This window comes from Passer montanus, unplaced genomic scaffold (assembly GCF_014805655.1).
Source record: "Passer montanus isolate IOZ18808 unplaced genomic scaffold, ASM1480565v1 scaffold147, whole genome shotgun sequence".
Taxonomy (NCBI): Eukaryota; Metazoa; Chordata; class Aves; order Passeriformes; family Passeridae; genus Passer; species Passer montanus.
This window is the reverse complement of record NW_024361718.1, coordinates 566,373-585,123: the sequence shown is the minus strand read 5'-3', so window position 1 is coordinate 585,123 and position 18,751 is coordinate 566,373. Positions and strand designations below refer to the sequence as shown.

The window sequence follows — 18,751 nt, the reverse complement described above, 5'->3', positions numbered from 1 at the left end:
TAGCAAAGGGACACTGAAACCATTCAAGAAATCATGGAGAGCCCCTGTGCTTAAAAAATTCTGTATGCACAAGGGTATAAAGTGTGAACAAAGGGTTTTAGGGGTTGGAGCTGTGCCAGGGCAGGTTTAGGGTGGAGATCAGGGAAGGAAAGGTGCTGGACTCTCCCCAGGGAGTGGTGACATTCCCAAAGCTGCCAGAGCTCCAGGAGAGTTTGGACAGCACTGCCAGGGATGCCAAGGTGGGATTGTTGGGGGGGTCTGTGCAGGGGTTGGACCCAGTGGTCCCTGTTGGCCCCTTCCAGCTCAGGATGTTCTCTGATCCCTGTTGGTCCCTTCCGACTCAGGATGTTCTCTGATCCCTGGGGGTCCCTTCCAGCTCAGGATATTCCATGGTTCCATGATTGCCCCTCATGAATGAACACAAAATTCACTGTGTGTCCTCCTGCTGAGGGATGGCACTGCCTTCCATGGGTCAGGGTGCTGTGACACAGCCACAGCCCTGCCGAAAGCTCAGTGCACAAACCCCAGCATGCAGAAACATTGCAGAGTATAGAAATATTTGGTAGCTAAGGATTTGTGTTACAGCTCACAAAACCCACGTTTAACAAGCGCAATCTGTTGCAGATTTATTTGCCGTGCAGCAAATGAACATGAATTGTTATTTCTCTGAGTGTACAACAGCACAGGAGAAAGTTTCCAGAGCAGCTGCTGTCTCTGTATGAACTCAGGTCTCTCACCTGTAAGCTCTGCCTTTTAGAAGCAGCTGAACCATCCTTGTGTGTCCAAAGGCAGGAGAGGGACACTTTGCTCTGCTCCTTGCTCAAGGCTCTTGTAAAACCCAGGGCTGAACTAGGGAACTCTTAATAAGCTTAAAGAGATTTAAATAAGAATCAAGTTAGAATCAAAAATCCATGTAACACAAGCAGCTGCAATGTAATGCTTTCTTATCATCTGAAATGTAATACTTTCTTATCATGACTAACAAGGACCTGAAATTAATTGCACTAAGGGCTGGTTGCTCCACACCCTCCCTGGTTGGTTTAAAAACAAACCTCAGAAGAAAACCTTGCCTGACTTAAAACCTTTATTTCTGTGTGGATTACAGCTTTTTATTCTGTCTGTAAATTCAGTAATGAACTGAGGAATCTCACTTTCTGGAAAGATAAAAGCACTTACAGATATAAAGCCATATCTCCTCAGTCTCAGCTACTTTAATCATCAAAACAATCAATGTCCATGGTGCACAAACCCCTTTTGAACTGCAAACAATGAACCAAGAACCCCTCGTCAGCAAAGGCCACCTCAGTAATTCAACCCCTGAAAATTTGACCTTTAAGCTCCAAATCTGCAAGGTATCTTTAGAAATTAATTTCAGGCTGAATATGCTAAGAGTTTTGTAAATGATGCAGTGGTGGAAAAGTTTATTGTGTTTATTTGCAGAATGTTCTGTAGCCTGTAAAAAGCTAAAAGGCTGTGATTATGGAGACCTTTGCAGAGGAAGTTTTCCTCTTCTGGGTGCAATTTTTCTATTCTCAAATGATATTTAATCTCAGGAGCAGGTGGAGAAGTTGACTGTAAAACACAGAATGATGCTCCCAAAAATTGTATAGTTGTGACACCAGGGCTGGTAAAGAAGTGATATTTGGGGATGTGTCACTGTCACTCATGCTCTGACGTTTTAGGGGAGACTTGTTTGCCTTGACTCCATCAGCCAAGTCTTCATTTCCCAGTGGGACAAGTAAAAGTTACATTGAATAAAGAGATCTTTGTGTTCTTCCTGTTTTAGTTAACCACACACTTCTAGAAATGAAGAAATGATGGCTAGAACAATGCTCAGAGAAAGTTAAACTTCTAAAAAAATTGATTTTTTAGAAAAAATTTGATGCCTAACTTTTCTCAGCATAGGAAATTTTTCCTATAAAGAGAAAATTGCAAGTTAATTTTAGAGAAAGTTTAAGAAATAGGTGCTGCTTTGGGAATTCCATTCACCAGATATTGTGCTTAAATTAAAACATGGTGGGAGCACAGAATCTCAACTGATTATTTCTACTACTGCCTTCCTTATTACAGAATACAAAAAGAAACAAGCCCAACTTCTTTTTCCTGCTGTTGTGAAGCCAGAACTCCATGTCTCAGGTAACATGGAATGTCTCCTGATTTATTACCTATAACTCACCCTACAAACATCAGGGTGCTGAGGGAATCAAAAATAGGCAGAAGTTATGCATAAAATGACCTCCAGTAAAATTCCTTCTCCTCTCCTGAATTCGGTTTTACATGGATTAGGCTCTGTGTTTCTGGGAGAGTGATGATTCTCCTCAGTGCCAGACATTTGGAAAAAAAATGGAGACAAGTGTATTTTAAGCTTTTCTTTACAACATAGTCAAACCCTGTAGGATCAGTTTCAGTTTTCTTGTGGGTAGGAAAGGAGCTGAGATGAGAGGGAGTAGGAATGGTCAGAAATACCCTGAAACATAAAAATAGCCATAGAATATCCCAAGTTGGAAGGGACCCACAAGGATCATCCCGTCCAGCTCCTGGCCCTGCACAGACACCCCAACAATCCCACCCTGGGCATCCCTGGGACTGCTGTCCAAACACTCCTTGGGCTCTGGCAGCCTTGGGAATGTGCCCATTCGCTGGGGAGCCTGGGCAGTGACCAGCACCCTCTGGGGGAAGAACCTAAATCTGAAATTTCCAGGAAGGCTTTTCCCACTGATGGAAATTTCCCTGTTTTTCCTCTGTGCCTGAATTGTTCATCCATTTCCAGAGGAGTGCAACAGCAATTCCCACATCTCCTGCTGCCCTCCCTCCACAGCCTTTGTCAGGCTCCTGGAATCTGTGCCAGCAAAGTCAGGATCTCCCTGCTGCTCTTTGTTCCTCCAGGTCCAGCTTTGTGCACCTAAATGTGAGGTTTGCTTCTTGCTGGAGGATTCTTCTCTCACTGAGTTTTTGTTCACCTTTAATGAGTCATTGGGAATAATTATTGTCCAGCAGAGATGAAATTCTGGATAATCTTTATGTCTTCTCCATTTGCCTTCCCAGTGGATTAGCCTACAAGAAAATATTCCTCTTTTAGCTGGGGGAAGACAAAGAAGTCCATGCATTTTTAGTAAGTGGATGTAATAAAATTTAACTGTATTTTCTCTTTTGGCTCTTGAAGCAGAGATGTTGTTTTTGCTGGACATAATTGGGTGGGGTTTCACAATAATCAATTTTCCTGATCTGCCAGCTAAGTTCTATTTTGACCCAATTTTCAGGTTATAAACCTACAGGTGTCAACAAACAACTGATGATTCACAGCTGTAAAGAAAGTATTTTGGTAACAGGAATTTCAATAAAATACTGCAACATATTTTTAAAAAAAAACAACAAAAGGAATATATGTATTTGATTAAAAATACCATTACAAAAAGCAAATCATTTAAAGAAATCTTTGGGCACTTTGCAGAGACACACAAGTTGGCTGAAACACCTGCAGTATCACATCATCTGCTCTGCAGGAGTCTTGTGGCAGGCAATTAATTGTTAATTAGCAATGTGCCAGCAGACAGCTCAGGACAGGATTGTTTGCTGAGTTAGTCCAAGTTGTCACATGTAATTTATGTGGCAGAGCCCTTGCAGGGGCTCAGTGTCTGTGGGACTGCACTGGGGCTGCTTTAGAGAACTTAACACACACAGTTAAACTCCTGTGCCAGTGCAGGAATGCTGACAGTGCTGAAATGGAAATACTGAATAGCAGAGGGGTGTTTGACAAGAGCTAATCAATATTTTCCAGGCAATTACTTTGCTTCACTGACATGCAACTTCAGCCAAAAAGACTTCAATAAAGGAAATGTTCTGAAAATATGGGACCTCTTTTTAATTTTTGAAGCAATATATTGCTGTTGCAGTCTAGTTCAAAAGTAAAACGTGATTAAATTGAAATTTTAGGGGGTTATATATAATTCTTATGATTTTTGCACTAGGAAGAAAAATGAATTATCTTCATTCTGGGTTGACCTGTCTTTTGGAGCTTTTTTCCTATTTCAGGTCTGACACAGAACCAAACCACTCCCTCATTCACACCCATCATTGTGTTTCTAATGCTAACTTGCTTTTGATGTTAAGTGTTTTAAAGCAGCACTTGGCAGAGTGTGCAGTGTTGCTGCCACCCCTCACTGAACCTGAATATTGCACAGGTTCCCATATTGGCAGGGTAGAGAATCAGAGAGGGAAAAGTGGGAAAACTCATGGGATGCGAAAGCCCAGGGGCTGAGATGGCAGAGTTTAACATGTAAAGCAAAGCAGTACGTGCAAGCAAATCCAAAGAATGGATTCCCTATTTCCCATCAGCAGGTGGATGTTCAGCCATTTCCAGGAGGGCAGCACTTCATCCATGGGATATTTGGGAAGAAAAATGCCATCACTCAATTACGGTCCTCTCTCCCTCTTGGTCCCATTTTTTACTGCTGAGCATGACACTTCATAACATGGAATTATCATCTTCATCTACAGGCTGGAATTTAATTTTTTAATTACTGTGCTACAGACCCAACCCAAAGGCAAGTTTGTTTTGTGAAATTCCAGGATTAACCCAAAGCCTGGCTCAGTGGGCTGCCTGCAGAAACAAAGGACACTGGACCTCTACCTAAGGGTGTGGGGAGATGCTTCTTCCTACCAGAGTAGTGACAGTTATTCAATTCCTTGAAATTTAATTCCTGACAATCTTCCCATACTGACCTGGAGCATCCAGTGCACAAAGCAACCCCTTACCCTGCTTTACAAAGAGTGGCTGGGATAAAATAAAAGATTTCATGAACCTGCAGAGAGCTTCTGTAACCTGAATTAAATTCTGACATTGTTCACTGAGTGCCTTTAATAACACAAAATATTTTAATAGAGTTGAAAATATATCCAGAGGAGCTGAGCACAAACTCTCCTCAGAGTTCATTCCTTTTCCAGGCTGGAGCAGCTCCCAGTTCCTATGAGCTGGGCATGCTGATAACATCTGTATCTGCCTGAAGAGTGCAAATTCAGCTTCTGATCTGGAGCAATGATTGACCACAGGCAGTTGTGGTGTTATGTATTGAGTTCTTCTCAGGTCTCTTTGGTATTTCTTTTATTTAGTCTCACTTGTAAATCAAATTAAAACCTTTCAAAAGTGTATTCTCATTTAGTGCTGTCATTTATTTCCTATTTTCTAGATTTCAGTTCACTAGGATGGGTGTTTGCTAACTCTTGGAAGCTGTGGATAAGCCAGGACTGGAGGTTCTCTCAAGGGTTGTCTGTGTATAAAATGAATTTTAAAAAACTCAGGATACCATTACCCATTAGCAGAAAGGTGTGTCCCTAAAGCACAGTGGGAATGGATGAATTAACTCAAGGAAACCCCAATTTGTGCCACCTTTTCCAGGGGATCAGCATTAGTCGGCAGCAGAAATTCCCTGTTTAGAATATTCTCACCCACTCCTGTCTAGAGGAGGGGGTAGAAGATAAAATGCAGGTAACAAAATACAAGTCTCAGACTGACAAGGGAAGGGCAACATCAATAGATGGAAAAGAGATTTTTGCAGCTCTCCTTAACCCAAAACTCAGCATCTCACCCATTGTGAGGCAATAAATTGGATGGAGAGATATCTACAATGATAGAGGTTCAGCCTTTCTAAACACAAGCCAAACAATCAGGTTTTGCTTTACTTAAAATTATCTACAACAAAGAAATATTTTTTTCCCATTACAGAAAACTGATTAGGCACAAATCAGCCTATTTTTGATTGAAGTCAACCTCTAATAAAACAGCTAAATGTGTTGGTCTTGTTCACAAATGGCTTTGTGATTTTAGGCTTTTGATCCAAAATATTGTCAGATTATTATCACTGCTGAAATTCTGATTGTATTTCTTTGCTTTTGTGTAGCTATTTCCCACAAAGAGTCCAGCTTTATGAAATCTTTATAGAAGGCTTGTGCAGATTTTGCTTACAGCAAATCTAAATTGAAGGTTTTAAATCTGGAGAGGATTGCTGTTCCCCCCAGTTATATTGTCACAGGATTTTCTATTGCAGAAACAACACAGAAATTCAGAGTTACAATAAGGGGAAGAAATGAGCCAAGCCCCAGTTTTAAATTTCCAAAGCTATATCACATGACTTTAGCTGACATTAATTTTGGCAGCCTGGCAGACTCCTGTGGACATGTGGATTTTTCTTGGAGGTTGTTTTCCCAAGTTACTCTAGGTATGAATGACTTCTCTTGATTAATTTTAGTTTATAAATCTAAATAAATGTAGCCTTGGAACATTTGGTACTTCACAGCATCATTCTCTGGTGAGCAGAAACATCTGATTTCCACCCCCACCCCCGTACTTTCTGCACAGAGTTGTAAAGGACTCCTTGGGAGTGTGGACATAAACCTGAATAATGCAGAATTTGAATTGCTTTTTAGGGCACATCATTTTAATGTGGGGTCTGAAAGGCATGGCCAGGAACTTGTGCAGGGTCTCCCAACAGGCTGAGAGGAACAGGCAGGAATTCCTGATGAGGAGCACCAGAGACACAGTGAGAGCATGAACTGATACCTGGCCTGTAATCCAGGGAATTTCCCTCATTGCAACAGCAAAGGCTCCATCAGAATTTAAAAAAAAGGTTCTCAACCTGCTCTAAAATGTGTCATTTTTTGTTGCAGACACTGGGAAGTGCTCACAAGGATTAGCAACCAGCAATTGCTTCCGTAAACACTTCAGTTGGGAGGAGACTGAATGGGAATTGGTGCAGGAATACAGCAGTGGATAAAACATTTGACAATAGGAATTAATCATTTCAAATACTGAACAAATCAGCAAGTAAACACCTTCAGCATCTGTCTGCAGACTGTCCCTTGCAGTAGGCTCTTCAGTTTGGGATCATCAATTTGATGAAGGTTGGTTTCTCTTCTGTATTGAATCATCAAATGTTTACTGTCCCTCAGCTTCCCTCTGTTTTTAGAATTACTCTCAGGAATAAAATGAGAATTCACTGTCAGCTTTGATGTTTAAGTGTATCCTGTTGAGCCTGCTAGGCCTGGCTGGGAGACAGAAAAACAGGGTCTGTTTTGATCCCTGCTGAAAACAAGATTAAGAAGGAGGTAAAAATAAACCAACAAATACGCCCTCCAAGTTGAGTTTAGTTTGCGCAAAGTCAGCTTGGGAAAAATTGATCTATTCCATCCTCAATTAATGAATAACAGCTGCATTGAAAACAAAGCCACAAATACAGCACCCAAAATGAAAACTAGCTCTGGTAATATCTGTGGTAAGGATGCTTAAAAAAATAAAATAAGAATTTTGCATTTTTTCAGCTTTCCCACTGGCAGATCTCCTTTCCCAAGATAGGTTTGACTGGAACTCTAAATGCTGGCATCAAGAAGAAAAGGGAGAGGCTCATCCTGCACCTGTTAGGTGCAAGGGTTGATGTGACAGAGAGCTGACAGGGTGAGGCCCCAGCACCCACTCTTGTGACAGGCATCACTGAAATGCAAAATCCTGAAATCTTTAACCACAGCAGAAGCTCCAGTGTGTAATGTACAAGCAGGGTACAAAGTCAGCTCAAGTTAAGTTAAAATCTATCCATGGGCAGCTTTCCATTGACTTCCATGAGCACTGCTAACAGGTGGCCAGGCAGTGGGAAAAGCCCCTGGAGCTGGGGGGTGAGAGGGACAGGATTCACACGGAACAAGATCTGACTGTCCTTGGGACATTTCCAGCAGAATCCTGGATTTAGGAGCTCTGAGTTCCAAGGTGCATCCCCTGGAGTTGCAGAGCAAAGCCTTGCTGATCATAACTGCAGCAGAGTGTGGAGCTGAGGGAGATTTGAAGCAAGAACCTGACTTGGGTGCTGCCATTTGCCAGGAGAAGCTGCAGAGATGAAGAAAGAAGAGGTATTTCATTTGGCTTTGGAAACAGGGTGAAAATGACTGACCTACAAAAAAAAATTTAAAATGAGAGGGTTAGATTAAAAAAAAATCTATTAGAAATATTTGATTCAATCTGAAACAAAAGCATTTGTAATAATTTTTTCACTCTTCTTGCCTCTTACAGCTTGAATTTTAAGCCAAGCCCAGCTAGCAATGCCCACATGGGCTGCTTGCTTCTGCATTTCCCTGGTGGAACTCGAAAGCGCCCACATTGTTTCCTCGCTTCCCAAATGTTCCCCCTCCGTTTATTTTTTCATCCCGTCTGTCCCCCGGCTCTCCCCGCCGCCCTTTCCAGCTGAAGTTTGTGTCATCTGTTCCCGGCGGGTTCCTTTTTTTAACTTGCGGGGCCCGCGCCAGCCCCCGAGCGCGGCAGGTGTGGGGCTGGGCCCGCGGCTCCATCCCCGCCTGAGGGCTGCGGAGCAGGGCTGGGACTGCCGGGATGGGAACACGGCTGCCAGCCTGAGGGGCTGGCCCTGCCCGCAGCTCCATCCCCGTCTGAGGGCTGAGAAGAAGGGCTGGGACTGCCGGGGATGGGAATGTGGCTGCCAACCTGCCGGGCTGGCCCTGCCCGCAGCTCCATCCCCGCCTGAGGGCTGCGGAGCAGGGATGGGACTGCCTGGGGATGGGGATGGGAACGCGGCTGCCAACCCGCCGGGCTGGCCCTGCCCGCGGGCGGGGAGCGCAGCCGGGGATGCTCCGCTCGCCTTGTGATGCTCGCTGGTGATGCTGAAGGAGAAGGAGGAGGAGGAGGAAGAGAAGGAGGGGGAGCTGGCGGGACAGCCTGAGGTGGGCGGAGGGGGGAGGCGGGTGTTAAACCATCGCTCCGGGGAGGGCTGAGCATTTGCAAATCCCGGCTCCAGAGCGCGGGGAGCATCCTACAACCCACGCCGGGCCGCCAGCAGCGGCAGGGCAGGACGAGGCTTCCCGGCTGCCGGGGATCCCGAACGCCTCCTCCCCGGGCCGCCGTGCCCTGCCCGCGCTGCCGGAGCCGCAGCATCGCCCGCAGGCAGCGCTGAGCGCAGCCCGGCCCCTGTCCCCGGCGCAGCACGGGCAGAGCCCTGGGTGAGTAACGCCGGAGCCCCGCTGCTGCGGGCAGGCCACAGCCATCCCGGCCCTGCTGCACAGCCCCGGCGCTCAGGTGCGCGCCCGGGAGGTGCGGCACATCCCTGGCCGCTGGTAGGGCAGGCAGGCTGCCATCCTTGCCTGGGGAGGGATTTTTGAAAGGCTTCCCTCTCCGCTAGCAAGTTGCCTGTCACGGCTTGGAATTACTCCTTGCCTTGCACAGAACCTTCTCTCTTCCCCCCACCCCTTTCTTTTCCTCTTTCTCTGCCTTACAACTTTCCCAGCCTTGTGGAGTTGCCTCCCTCATTTTCACCCGCAGATTTCCATAGGTAACAAGAAGGCAGTGCCACCCTGGGAGATTTCAGTCGTTGAAGAACAGTGCCAGCAAGTGTCTTAACGCACCTGTGTGTTTTTCTTTTGTTCTCCACCAGGCTGAAAAGTCATGACAGCTGAAAAGACTATTCCTATAATTAATGGCAAGCCAGAAGATGCTTTGGACCCAGAAGCCTCAAGTACCAACCTCGTCCACAGCAATGATAAGAAAGTTCATGAAAGAGGTCACTGGAACAATAAGGTTGAATTTGTGCTTTCTGTGGCAGGGGAGATTATTGGGCTGGGAAACGTCTGGAGATTCCCATATCTTTGCTACAAGAATGGAGGAGGTAAGATGGAATCATGTGTGGCTTTACAAGAGAATTAACACGGGAATTAAACAGTTAAGAGTGCTTTGCTGTGATTTATTGCACTAGTAAGAGAGACGTGTTCAGGATTTCAGTGCATGTGCAGACAGAGAAGCATTAACATCTGACAACTCAGAAAAATCGTTGTGTTTCTCTTTCCTTCTCTCCAAACACTGTGTGGTTTATTTTTACAAGTTGCTGCTGCGTTAGTAAATTGACATATTTTTTTCAGGAGCATTTTTCATGCAGGAGAAGCCAGCATTCAGTTATAGTAGTACACTCTGTCTTCTGCATGTGAATACACACCCAGGCATACTTAACTAAGTTTGCCTGACACAGAAAAGAAGGCAGCACTTCATTTGTCACAGCAGTTTACTTTGGAGAGGATGAATTTTTTTTTTCTAATAATGCCACAAAGACTAAATTTATTTTCTTTGTTGCATGAAATTTTTTTACCTCAATGTTCTTTTTTTTCCCCCTCAGTACTTCCCCAATTCCTAGAGCAAGGTAGGGGAAGATGCAAAACTACAGCTTACTCAAAGAGAGCAACAAGCCCTAATAAACATAACATATGAATGTTATTTGAGAGAGAAAAGAGCAGCCTCAACTTCTACAGAGTATAACATGTGGCATGTATTGGTTATAGCCAAGTATAAACTGTATAAGATAAATGACAGTTGAGAATAAGCACATCAGCTGGGACTTGGGCAGCAAGAAAGTAAATTACAAACTCAGTTTAGAATTCTGTGGTGGACTGGGTTCAACGTTCTTCCCACTTAAGGCCTGAGTCAGTGGCAGTGTAAACACAGAGGCTGGAAGAAAAATAGGATGTTCAGGGCTGATAAGCACTGATCTGCTTCTTGATGGGTTTGTTTGCTGTGCCAAATTTCTATTCCTTGTCCCTCCTTATCTGAACTCAGGGATGGTTTTTAGCCTGTTTTGTGTGCTGTTTCTACAAGACAAATCCTGCTGTGCAGTTGTGTTTATTGTTGGAAGTTCCTTTCTTTATGTCTCTGTATTTTGGCCAAACGTAGTTAACAAAGAATTCAGCTCTTTAGAGAATGCTGCTACCAGATCCTGAATACTAACATGCTGCACATCATATACACAACCCTTTCTTGTTGATGGTCAGAGTGTTCCCAGAGAACTTTTGGCAGAGGAAATGACAGGAATATATTTTTGGTGTGTAATTTTTTGGTTCCTGCAGCTTTAGGTGCCCATTTGTAGGTGTGTGCCAGCTTGTCAAAAGCTGATGTTATCATTTTAAAGACTGTAACATGAGGTAGACAGAATTTTAATCATTGTTTTGGGTGATTTGAAGAAAAAGTAATTACTTAAATATCATATTTGATCACCACTGCACTCTTTAAGAACGGAATAAGTGGGTGTGATTTAATTGCTCGTGTCCTGGCACCATGGGACATTTGCCATTGACCAGTTTTAGTCAATGAAGGCTCAGTCTGTGAGCTTGTGTAACCCCCTGCTGGAATTAGACCAGAGTTTGTTTTTAGTGCTTAAATTTGATGTATCCAACTCCTTGGCGTGTGCTAGGGAAAGATAGTGGTAAATATCTGAGCTAGTTGTGAAATAAATTGCTTTTTACAGAACAAATCTAGAAGCTGTAGTTTGGAACTTGTGAGGTGTGACCTCTCTGGCACTTACTCCAAGTCATAACAGGGAGTGTAGGAATAATCATGTGTAAGTTTAGGCTGAGGATGTTCAGGTTTTGAAGAGAATTAATTTCTTTGTGTGTTTAGAATGAGGTGTTTCTTGGAATATGATGTTTTGGTGGGAATCCTGATGTTTTCTAATGTTCCTGATGTATGCCTCTTGGAAAAACAGTCCAAGCTGGTCCTTTGGATTTCCACAAGCTGCATTGCTAAACTCACTGTGATAGTGTGTATGAAGATGCTGGCCAGTAAATTATCCAGAGGAGCCATGCAAGTATTTCATTCTTTATGGAATCCCTATGGATTTCTTGAGAGGCACCTGGGATTCATCTCTAAGGAAATTCCCTGGCTGAAGGAAGAGACTCCTGATGATGAGATGAGAGAAACTCAGAGAAGGTGGATGTAGTTGTCTCAGCTTTCTAATCAGGGTGACTGAAGCACAGTAGCTATTGCAGGGTGTGGCTGTGCTGTGTTTGGGTTTGCTGTGGTTCACTACCTGTGCTGGAGTTTACTGTCAGCATCCAACCAAATGCTGATGTTTTGTTATCTTCCTAAAATTTCATGTTTGGGTTTGCTGTGGTTCACTACCTGTGCTGGAGTTTACTGTCAGCATCCAACCAAAACGCTGATGCTTTGTTATCTTCCTAAAATTTCGCATCAATATTTCTGGCTGATAAGGCCAGGCCCTGCTTTTCTGACCTTGTGAGTAGTATTGAAGTTTGTTTCCTCATCCCCTTTTCACAATCCTTATTGTATAAATAATATGAAAAGGATTTCTCAACTTTAGTATCTGTAACACTTTGTCACCCCTGAGAAAAGCAAGGAGGGTGGTGCTGGGCAGAGCAGAACTTTGAGCTGAGCAAGGCTGTGATCTTCTCTGTGTTTGAGAGACTCCTGAGCCGACTTTAGGCTGAGGAATTTTGATCTGATCAGTTTTAGTCCATGGCCCTGCTTTACAGGTTAATGTTGGATATTTGGGGCAGGAGTAAACCCTTCCTGCACTGTACTGATGGCTCCCAGCTGATCCTTCCTTTAATGGAAAAATCCTCACTGTGCTACTGAGGAGCCCTGTTCATTCTAACCAACACCCCCTCAATATCCACCCCCAGGTGCTTTCCTCATCCCCTACGTGGTCTTTTTTATTTGCTGTGGAATACCAGTCTTTTTCTTGGAGACGGCCTTGGGACAGTTTACAAGCGAAGGAGGCATCACATGCTGGAGGAAAGTTTGCCCTCTCTTTGAAGGTAACAGTTCTGTGTTCTACGGCAAAATAAAGCATTACATTTGAAGTAAAATTAAATAAATTGTATCAAAATTAAAGTTAAGATATACTTAAAAGTAAGCTTTTGTTTTTAAATTAAATACAGCCTAAAAAGCAGAAGTTTTCTTTAGTTTCTCACGTTTTGCTTTGCTCCTCCAGGCATTGGCTATGCTACCCAAGTTATAGAGGCACACCTAAATGTATATTACATCATCATTTTAGCATGGGCTATCTTCTATTTGTTCAACTGCTTTACTACAGAGCTTCCCTGGGCTTCCTGTGGCCATGAATGGAATACAGGTATGACCCCAGCAGAGATTACCACTATAAAAATCCTCCCAGGTGATTGATTATTGCATTGGAATGTCCTGAACAAAGCTGTTGGTGTAGCAAAATCTGTGCAAGTGGGCCAATCTCATCCCACTACAGCAAAAAAAAAAAAGGAAACCTGGAGTGAAACTGCCTTGGACCTTTTTGGGTTAGGTCATTGTAAAGCATTTACTCCTCTAGAATATAATGTCAGCAGAAAAAGACTATGGATTTGTTAATTCTGTAAGATCTCCTGGCTAAATCCCAAGACTCTCATTTGCAATCATATCTATTCTCCCTGAACACAGTGAGTGAATTCTGCAGCAGAGAATGACCTGATGACAGGTTGCAATCTTGCTCTTTCACTCTAATGAAGTCAGGAGGAGTTTGAATGGAGAGAGAAAAGTATAAAATGTGGATCTTTGGAATTGCTCTTTTAAATGCCAGATGTTGAGGGATAATGTTCATCAAGCTACTTCTGGAAATGTAGTCTCATAAATAATCCTTGCTGCATGTAAAGTAGCCTCCTGCACGAAGGATGAGGTATGTATTCAGGAGGGTTTGCAGGGTAGGGCTCTGCATCTGTCCTCTCATTGATATTTATAGCTGTCATTCTCTGCCTACTGAGTCTCTAGATCCCAAACATCCATGGGGAGGATCATCCCTCTGTCCTTGTTCCTGAAATTTTGCATTTATCCCTTATGTGCAGTCCAATTTCAAACCAAGTACCCACCATGTTGTCTTTCACAGTTTTCACTAACTGGCCATTTTTGGTGTTCTTTGAGCACACCTAAAGCTGCCTGAAATCTTAGCTTCTGAAATCTTAGGGAGGTCATTTTGGGCCCAGTATATGTGGAAGACATTGGTATCAATTTTGGCAGCCCTGCCAAGGAGCTTGGCCAGTGTTATCACTGCTCAAATGCTCCACAGTGCTGAGCTGCTTTGGCCTTTGTGTTAGAGAGAATAATAATAGTGATAATAATAATAATAGCAGTGATAAGCCAGAGGAAATACCCACTTTCTTTACCAGGAAAAAGTGGGAGTTTATGACTGGCCGTGTTCCCTTTGTAGCCATAAACCACTGAAGCAGCAGCTGGATAGGAGCACGTTGTAATTGTAATTCCCAATCCATTGCCTCAATGTTTCTTTTGTCTGCCTGAGGTGATTTTTTGGCCCTGTGCCTCTGGGAAGTGTTGTAGCAGAGTTCTCATGGATGTTTCTCTGGGTTATCATAACCTGGTGTTGCAGAAGTAGCAGCTGTGCCCCCTTAGTGCCCCTAAAAACCCTTTAATCCCTGGCAGAAAATGTGGTGTGGAGTGGGGGCTTTCCCAGGTGCACAAAGTAGGACATGAACAAGAACTGTACTTGCATGTCAACATAGCAAACTCCTTTTTTTTTTTGTTCTTTTCTAGAAAACTGTGTGGAATTTCAAAAACTCAACATGAGCAACTGCAGTCAAGTCTCTTTACAAAATGCCACTTCTCCAGTGATGGAATTTTGGGAGTAAGTGCACAAAAACTTTCTATTTGATCAGACTGGACTATTCATTACCTTGCAATGATTTGACCATTTAGACCTTGTAACCCTAGAGCACTTAGGGGTGTGAGTTCAGCTGGAAATTTTCTTATCCAGCCATGGTCAGAATGAGAGTTTTTAACTCTTTTTTAAGAGGATACAAGGAAAGGAATTCCATATCCTGAAAGGACATAGAACAAAATGTGCCACTTGCTCGGGAGCTTGGCTCCTGCTGCTGGAGGAAAGAGCCTCCAACCCATACTAATGAGGAGGAAAAGGTGAAAGAAAGAAGATGATTTATAATATTCCTTTTTTTTCTTCTTTTTTTTTTTTTTTCCCAAATGTTTCTTCCCTTAGGAGTTTGAGAGCTACATCCTCATCCTTGTTCAGCTAACTAATACTCTGGCTTCTGGATCTCATTATTTTTTAAAGAACTGTGTAAGTGTTAGTTATTCAGCTAGAATAACAGCAGAGTTTAACTCTCTCCTGTCCCCCTGAGTCTGATTTCTTGTTAGACTAAGGGAAGAAAATCAGATGTTTGCAGAGGATGATCTGCTTTTGTGGTGACATATTTTTTTCTGACTATAAATATTTAATCAGTGCAGTGTAGCCTCCCATTTGTTCCTTGTAGGGTGTAGTGTGTGTTAAGCCAATCAGAGAAATGAAATGTTACTTTGAATTCTGAGTGATTTCACAATTCAAAGCTTATTACACAATTCTGGGTTACTACAATTTCTTGAGGAACTATTAATTTTATTTTTAATACAAAGCCTTATTCTGAGGCGGTTTTGTGTTTAGGACAGCAACAGCTACACTTTAAAGAACCAGGAATTAAAACTCCTTGAAGGGAGAACTCTACAGTGACTTAATTTCCTTCAATCTTAGGACATGCTATTGTCTGCCTGAATCTTTTTTTCTTGCTACATCAGTAAGCTTACATTTCATGAGTTATTTCAGCAAATAATGCTGTTTTATTTAAAAATAAAATACCTCCCCCAACTAAATTAAACCTGATTAATATGAGAGACATATGCACTCTCTGGGTAAAACTGAAATTTTATTTTCTGTTAAAATTTTCAATAATCTGAACACATAACATCTTAAATCAAAATATATCTACCACAGATAATATTTCAGAATAAACAAGAGTTTCTCAGGTCGTATCACTTAATCCATGCAACTTTACCAGATTTTTGCTAAAATAAATTATGGTTCTTTGGGATAACGAGAATTAAGTCTTAACATCAGTGGAATAAATGAACAATACATTTTCTCAAGTATTAGCCAATTTACCCTCTGCATTTATATGATTTTTCAACAATATTCCCATCTCTGCCACTGATGGTAACTCCAGTTATCCAGAGAAGTAGGAAAGGTTGAGTTCAGTTCTATGGAGGGCACAGAGCAAGTTTTATACTCTCATATTCCTATGGTTTTACACTCTCAGATTTCTGTGGTTTTGTGGGTTTTGTGTTAGTGCTCATCTCTGGAGTGCCTGAATTCCTGGGTCAGTGTTATTTTGAAGCACAAACAAATCCATTTTAAGGATGTCCCTTCTCAGAGATCTCTGAAAATGAAGCTAAACAAGATTCTCTAGCTCTGTTTGCAATCAAGTTTTAGTGAGTTTTAATTTCTTCCTTTTCGGGGCATATTTCCCTGCCCAATTTTGGCTAAATCAGGAATAAATGATGAAACTAGAAAGGAGAATCAATCAGCTTTACCCTTTTCTCCAGCTAGTTTTACAGTTTGTCAATAAAAAGTTGAAAATACACATTCCAAATCTTTTAAAATCACAAACACTAAAAAAAAAGTTAAATTAAATAATCTGTTATTTATTTGGAATGTCTGTCTTTATTGTGTCACAGACAAACTTTTTGTAACACTAACAGTTTGCTGGCCAAAATAAGTTAAGATATTAAACTTTTCTACTTTCTCTGTCCAAGTAAAACTGGAGTTGCATAGTTTTGCACACAGGAAATAAATGTACTCTCTTCCTGCTAAGGAAAGTGTTTGCCCTGTTTGAAATTTAAGTAGTTATGATGTTGCATGGCTTCAAAATTGAAAAAAAAACCCCATGAAAATCTAGTTTCATAGTGGAAGAATGAGCTTTATTAAAAATCAGGATTGATTTTTCCCTTGAAATAACTAATTTGAATTAAGATTATAATTAAATTATGTCTTAAATATCAGACATAAAAGCACAGCAGGGTCTTTCTGTGTAAAGAGCAGATCACAGAGCAGTTCATACAAAGTGAATATTACTAGAAGAGTTACTCTGTGTGGAGATAAGTGTTATCAGCAATGTTATTTCCCTCAGCTAGAGATGGTGTTCTCATGATGCTGCTTTATGATTTTGTAAATTCTGCTGCCAGGAGCCATAAACTCATTGTAAACTTATTGTACTGAAACAAACAGTAAAAAGGAGAGTTGCTGGAGCAGGGAAAGGGGGAGGCTCCAGGTTTCTTCAGATGAACCATTCAGAACCTTCACACTTTGCTCCCTGCAATGCCAAGGCTGCCACTGAAACTCCTCTGAGTTGTGGCCACATAAAGCCAATTTATTGTGTGAAGGGTTGGCTGTGGGGGATAAAAATGCGGTTTTGTAGGGATTTTTTGGTGGTGTTTTTTTCTTTTTGTCTGTTGATTTAATCTGTGGATTAGAGTGGTAATTGTTGTGCAGTGATCCTGTTTGCTTTTTGTGAGTGAGCTTGTTTACATGTGAAAATCAGCCCTGCATTTGTCAAGTGTCAGGCTGATGCTGCAGCTCTCCTTTCACAACCATGTCCCACTGCCACAGCCTTTTACAGTAATTACACCATCTTCAGAGGGTTTTAACTAAACCCAGCCTAACAAGAAGAGACTCAGTCATTCCTCAGTGGCTTTGCAGTGCTCTGTGCTGCTCTCCAGCCCAGTGCTCCCAGTCTGAGAGCTCCTCATGCTGGGCAGGTTCAGGTTGTTGTTTCACACAGGATTTACATTCTCAAAGTGCCAGCAGAGGTTGGGAGTAGGGGGATAAGTTGGATTTGGATTTAAGTGTGTAAATTAATACACCAGGCCCAAACCATCTTTATTTCTGGCTTTGGAAAGGATTTTTTTTTCCTTTTACCTGGTGCTGCTAAGTCTTTTCCACCAGCTAGGCTGTAAGGCTCAGCCCTTATTTACTCATGACTGGACGTAAATCCAAACCCTCGGTTGGCTTGAGGATTGCATTCCCAAACTCCAGCCTCACTGCTGGAATATTTGTAGTTTTTGCTGCTTCTGCAGCCTTGGCAAGTCCTAAAGCTGTGGCTGAAGTCAGGCAGGGACTGAGCCATGAGGAGAGGTGGCAGAGGATACCTGGCAGTGCCATGAAGCTTTTCCAGCTCTCCTTCCTCAGGTGTGCCCAGAGGATGCTGCTCCCTCAGCAGCAATAGTCTGACCTCTGAGAATTCATCTTCTCTCCCTGCTTTGGTAACTGCCTCACACAGAGGGTGAAAGTTTAATTTTTGTCTTGCACAGACTGTTTCTTTGTTAAAACAAACCAAGAAAGGATTCAGAGAGAAATCCTGCAGCAGGTCCTAGGTGCTGTTTTCCTCCTGGTACACTCTAAAGAACCTCATTAAACTTCCAAACTTTAAACATTTTTGTGAGACTGTAATAGATGACCACTTCCCTGCAGCTACACAGTGGAAATGGGCTGATCCTGCTGAAGGTGCAGCAAAACCAGAGTTTGGAAACTCTTTTCTTTTTTTCCTGCTTAGAAATATCTATTTCTGTCAGTGTTTTAAGGCTTCATCTGAGAGAGCAGACACCACTGACAACTGATCAAAATGAGGGGATTAAAGGATTTCTTACTCAAGAAGGCCTTGCAAGCTGCAGCCTTGAGAAGTTCCAAATTCTGTGTGTACAGGGAAGCAGCTGAACTGATAAAAATTCATTTTTTATTCTTCAAACTCACTATTGCTGTGTTCCAAGGGACAGACAAGAATTTCTACTTTTCCCTTCATTCTCATGCCAGCATTCAGAGACTTGACCTGTTTTCTCCCATCTATGGCCTCACCCCAATTGTGTAGTTTGGTTGAGGATTTTCTAAGAAGAAGTAATAATCACACTTCCAAGGTGTGGCACATAGAATTTTTGGTGTCCAAAATTTGAATAGTTAATACTGGTAGCTGCTAATTACTGCTAAATTAAAGCAGGATATGAAAAAGCACTGTGGCTGTGGGTGAGGGTGCATTTGCAGCCTGGCAAACAGAGGGGAAGATGCTCTGCTCCATCATTTTTCTGCTTTCCTAGGAGAGGAAATTGCCTGGCAGGTGTGGGGGCTGCAGCCATGCCCCTGTGCCC

General features: G+C 42.5%; 1 protein-coding gene across 3 annotated transcripts in view; it reads left to right on the top strand.

The window, feature by feature from the left end:
* Window positions 1-7,680: 7,680 nt before the first annotated feature.
* The window catches only part of LOC120498374 (sodium- and chloride-dependent GABA transporter 3), a 94,863-nt gene continuing 83,792 nt past the window's right edge, over window positions 7,681-18,751 (top strand). Inside the window, exons 1-5 of one of the 3 annotated variants that reach the window (XM_039701023.1) lie at window positions 7,681-7,893; window positions 9,423-9,653; window positions 12,451-12,585; window positions 12,762-12,902; window positions 14,324-14,414. In XM_039701023.1, the coding sequence (XP_039556957.1) occupies window positions 9,434-9,653; window positions 12,451-12,585; window positions 12,762-12,902; window positions 14,324-14,414 (587 nt within the window). In that variant the 5' untranslated portion in view covers window positions 7,681-7,893; window positions 9,423-9,433. Of the gene's footprint in view, window positions 7,894-8,744; window positions 8,992-9,194; window positions 9,321-9,422; window positions 9,654-12,450; window positions 12,586-12,761; window positions 12,903-14,323; window positions 14,415-18,751 lie in introns of those variants that run through there. The other 2 variants (XM_039701022.1, XM_039701024.1) reach the window with 2 other exon arrangements.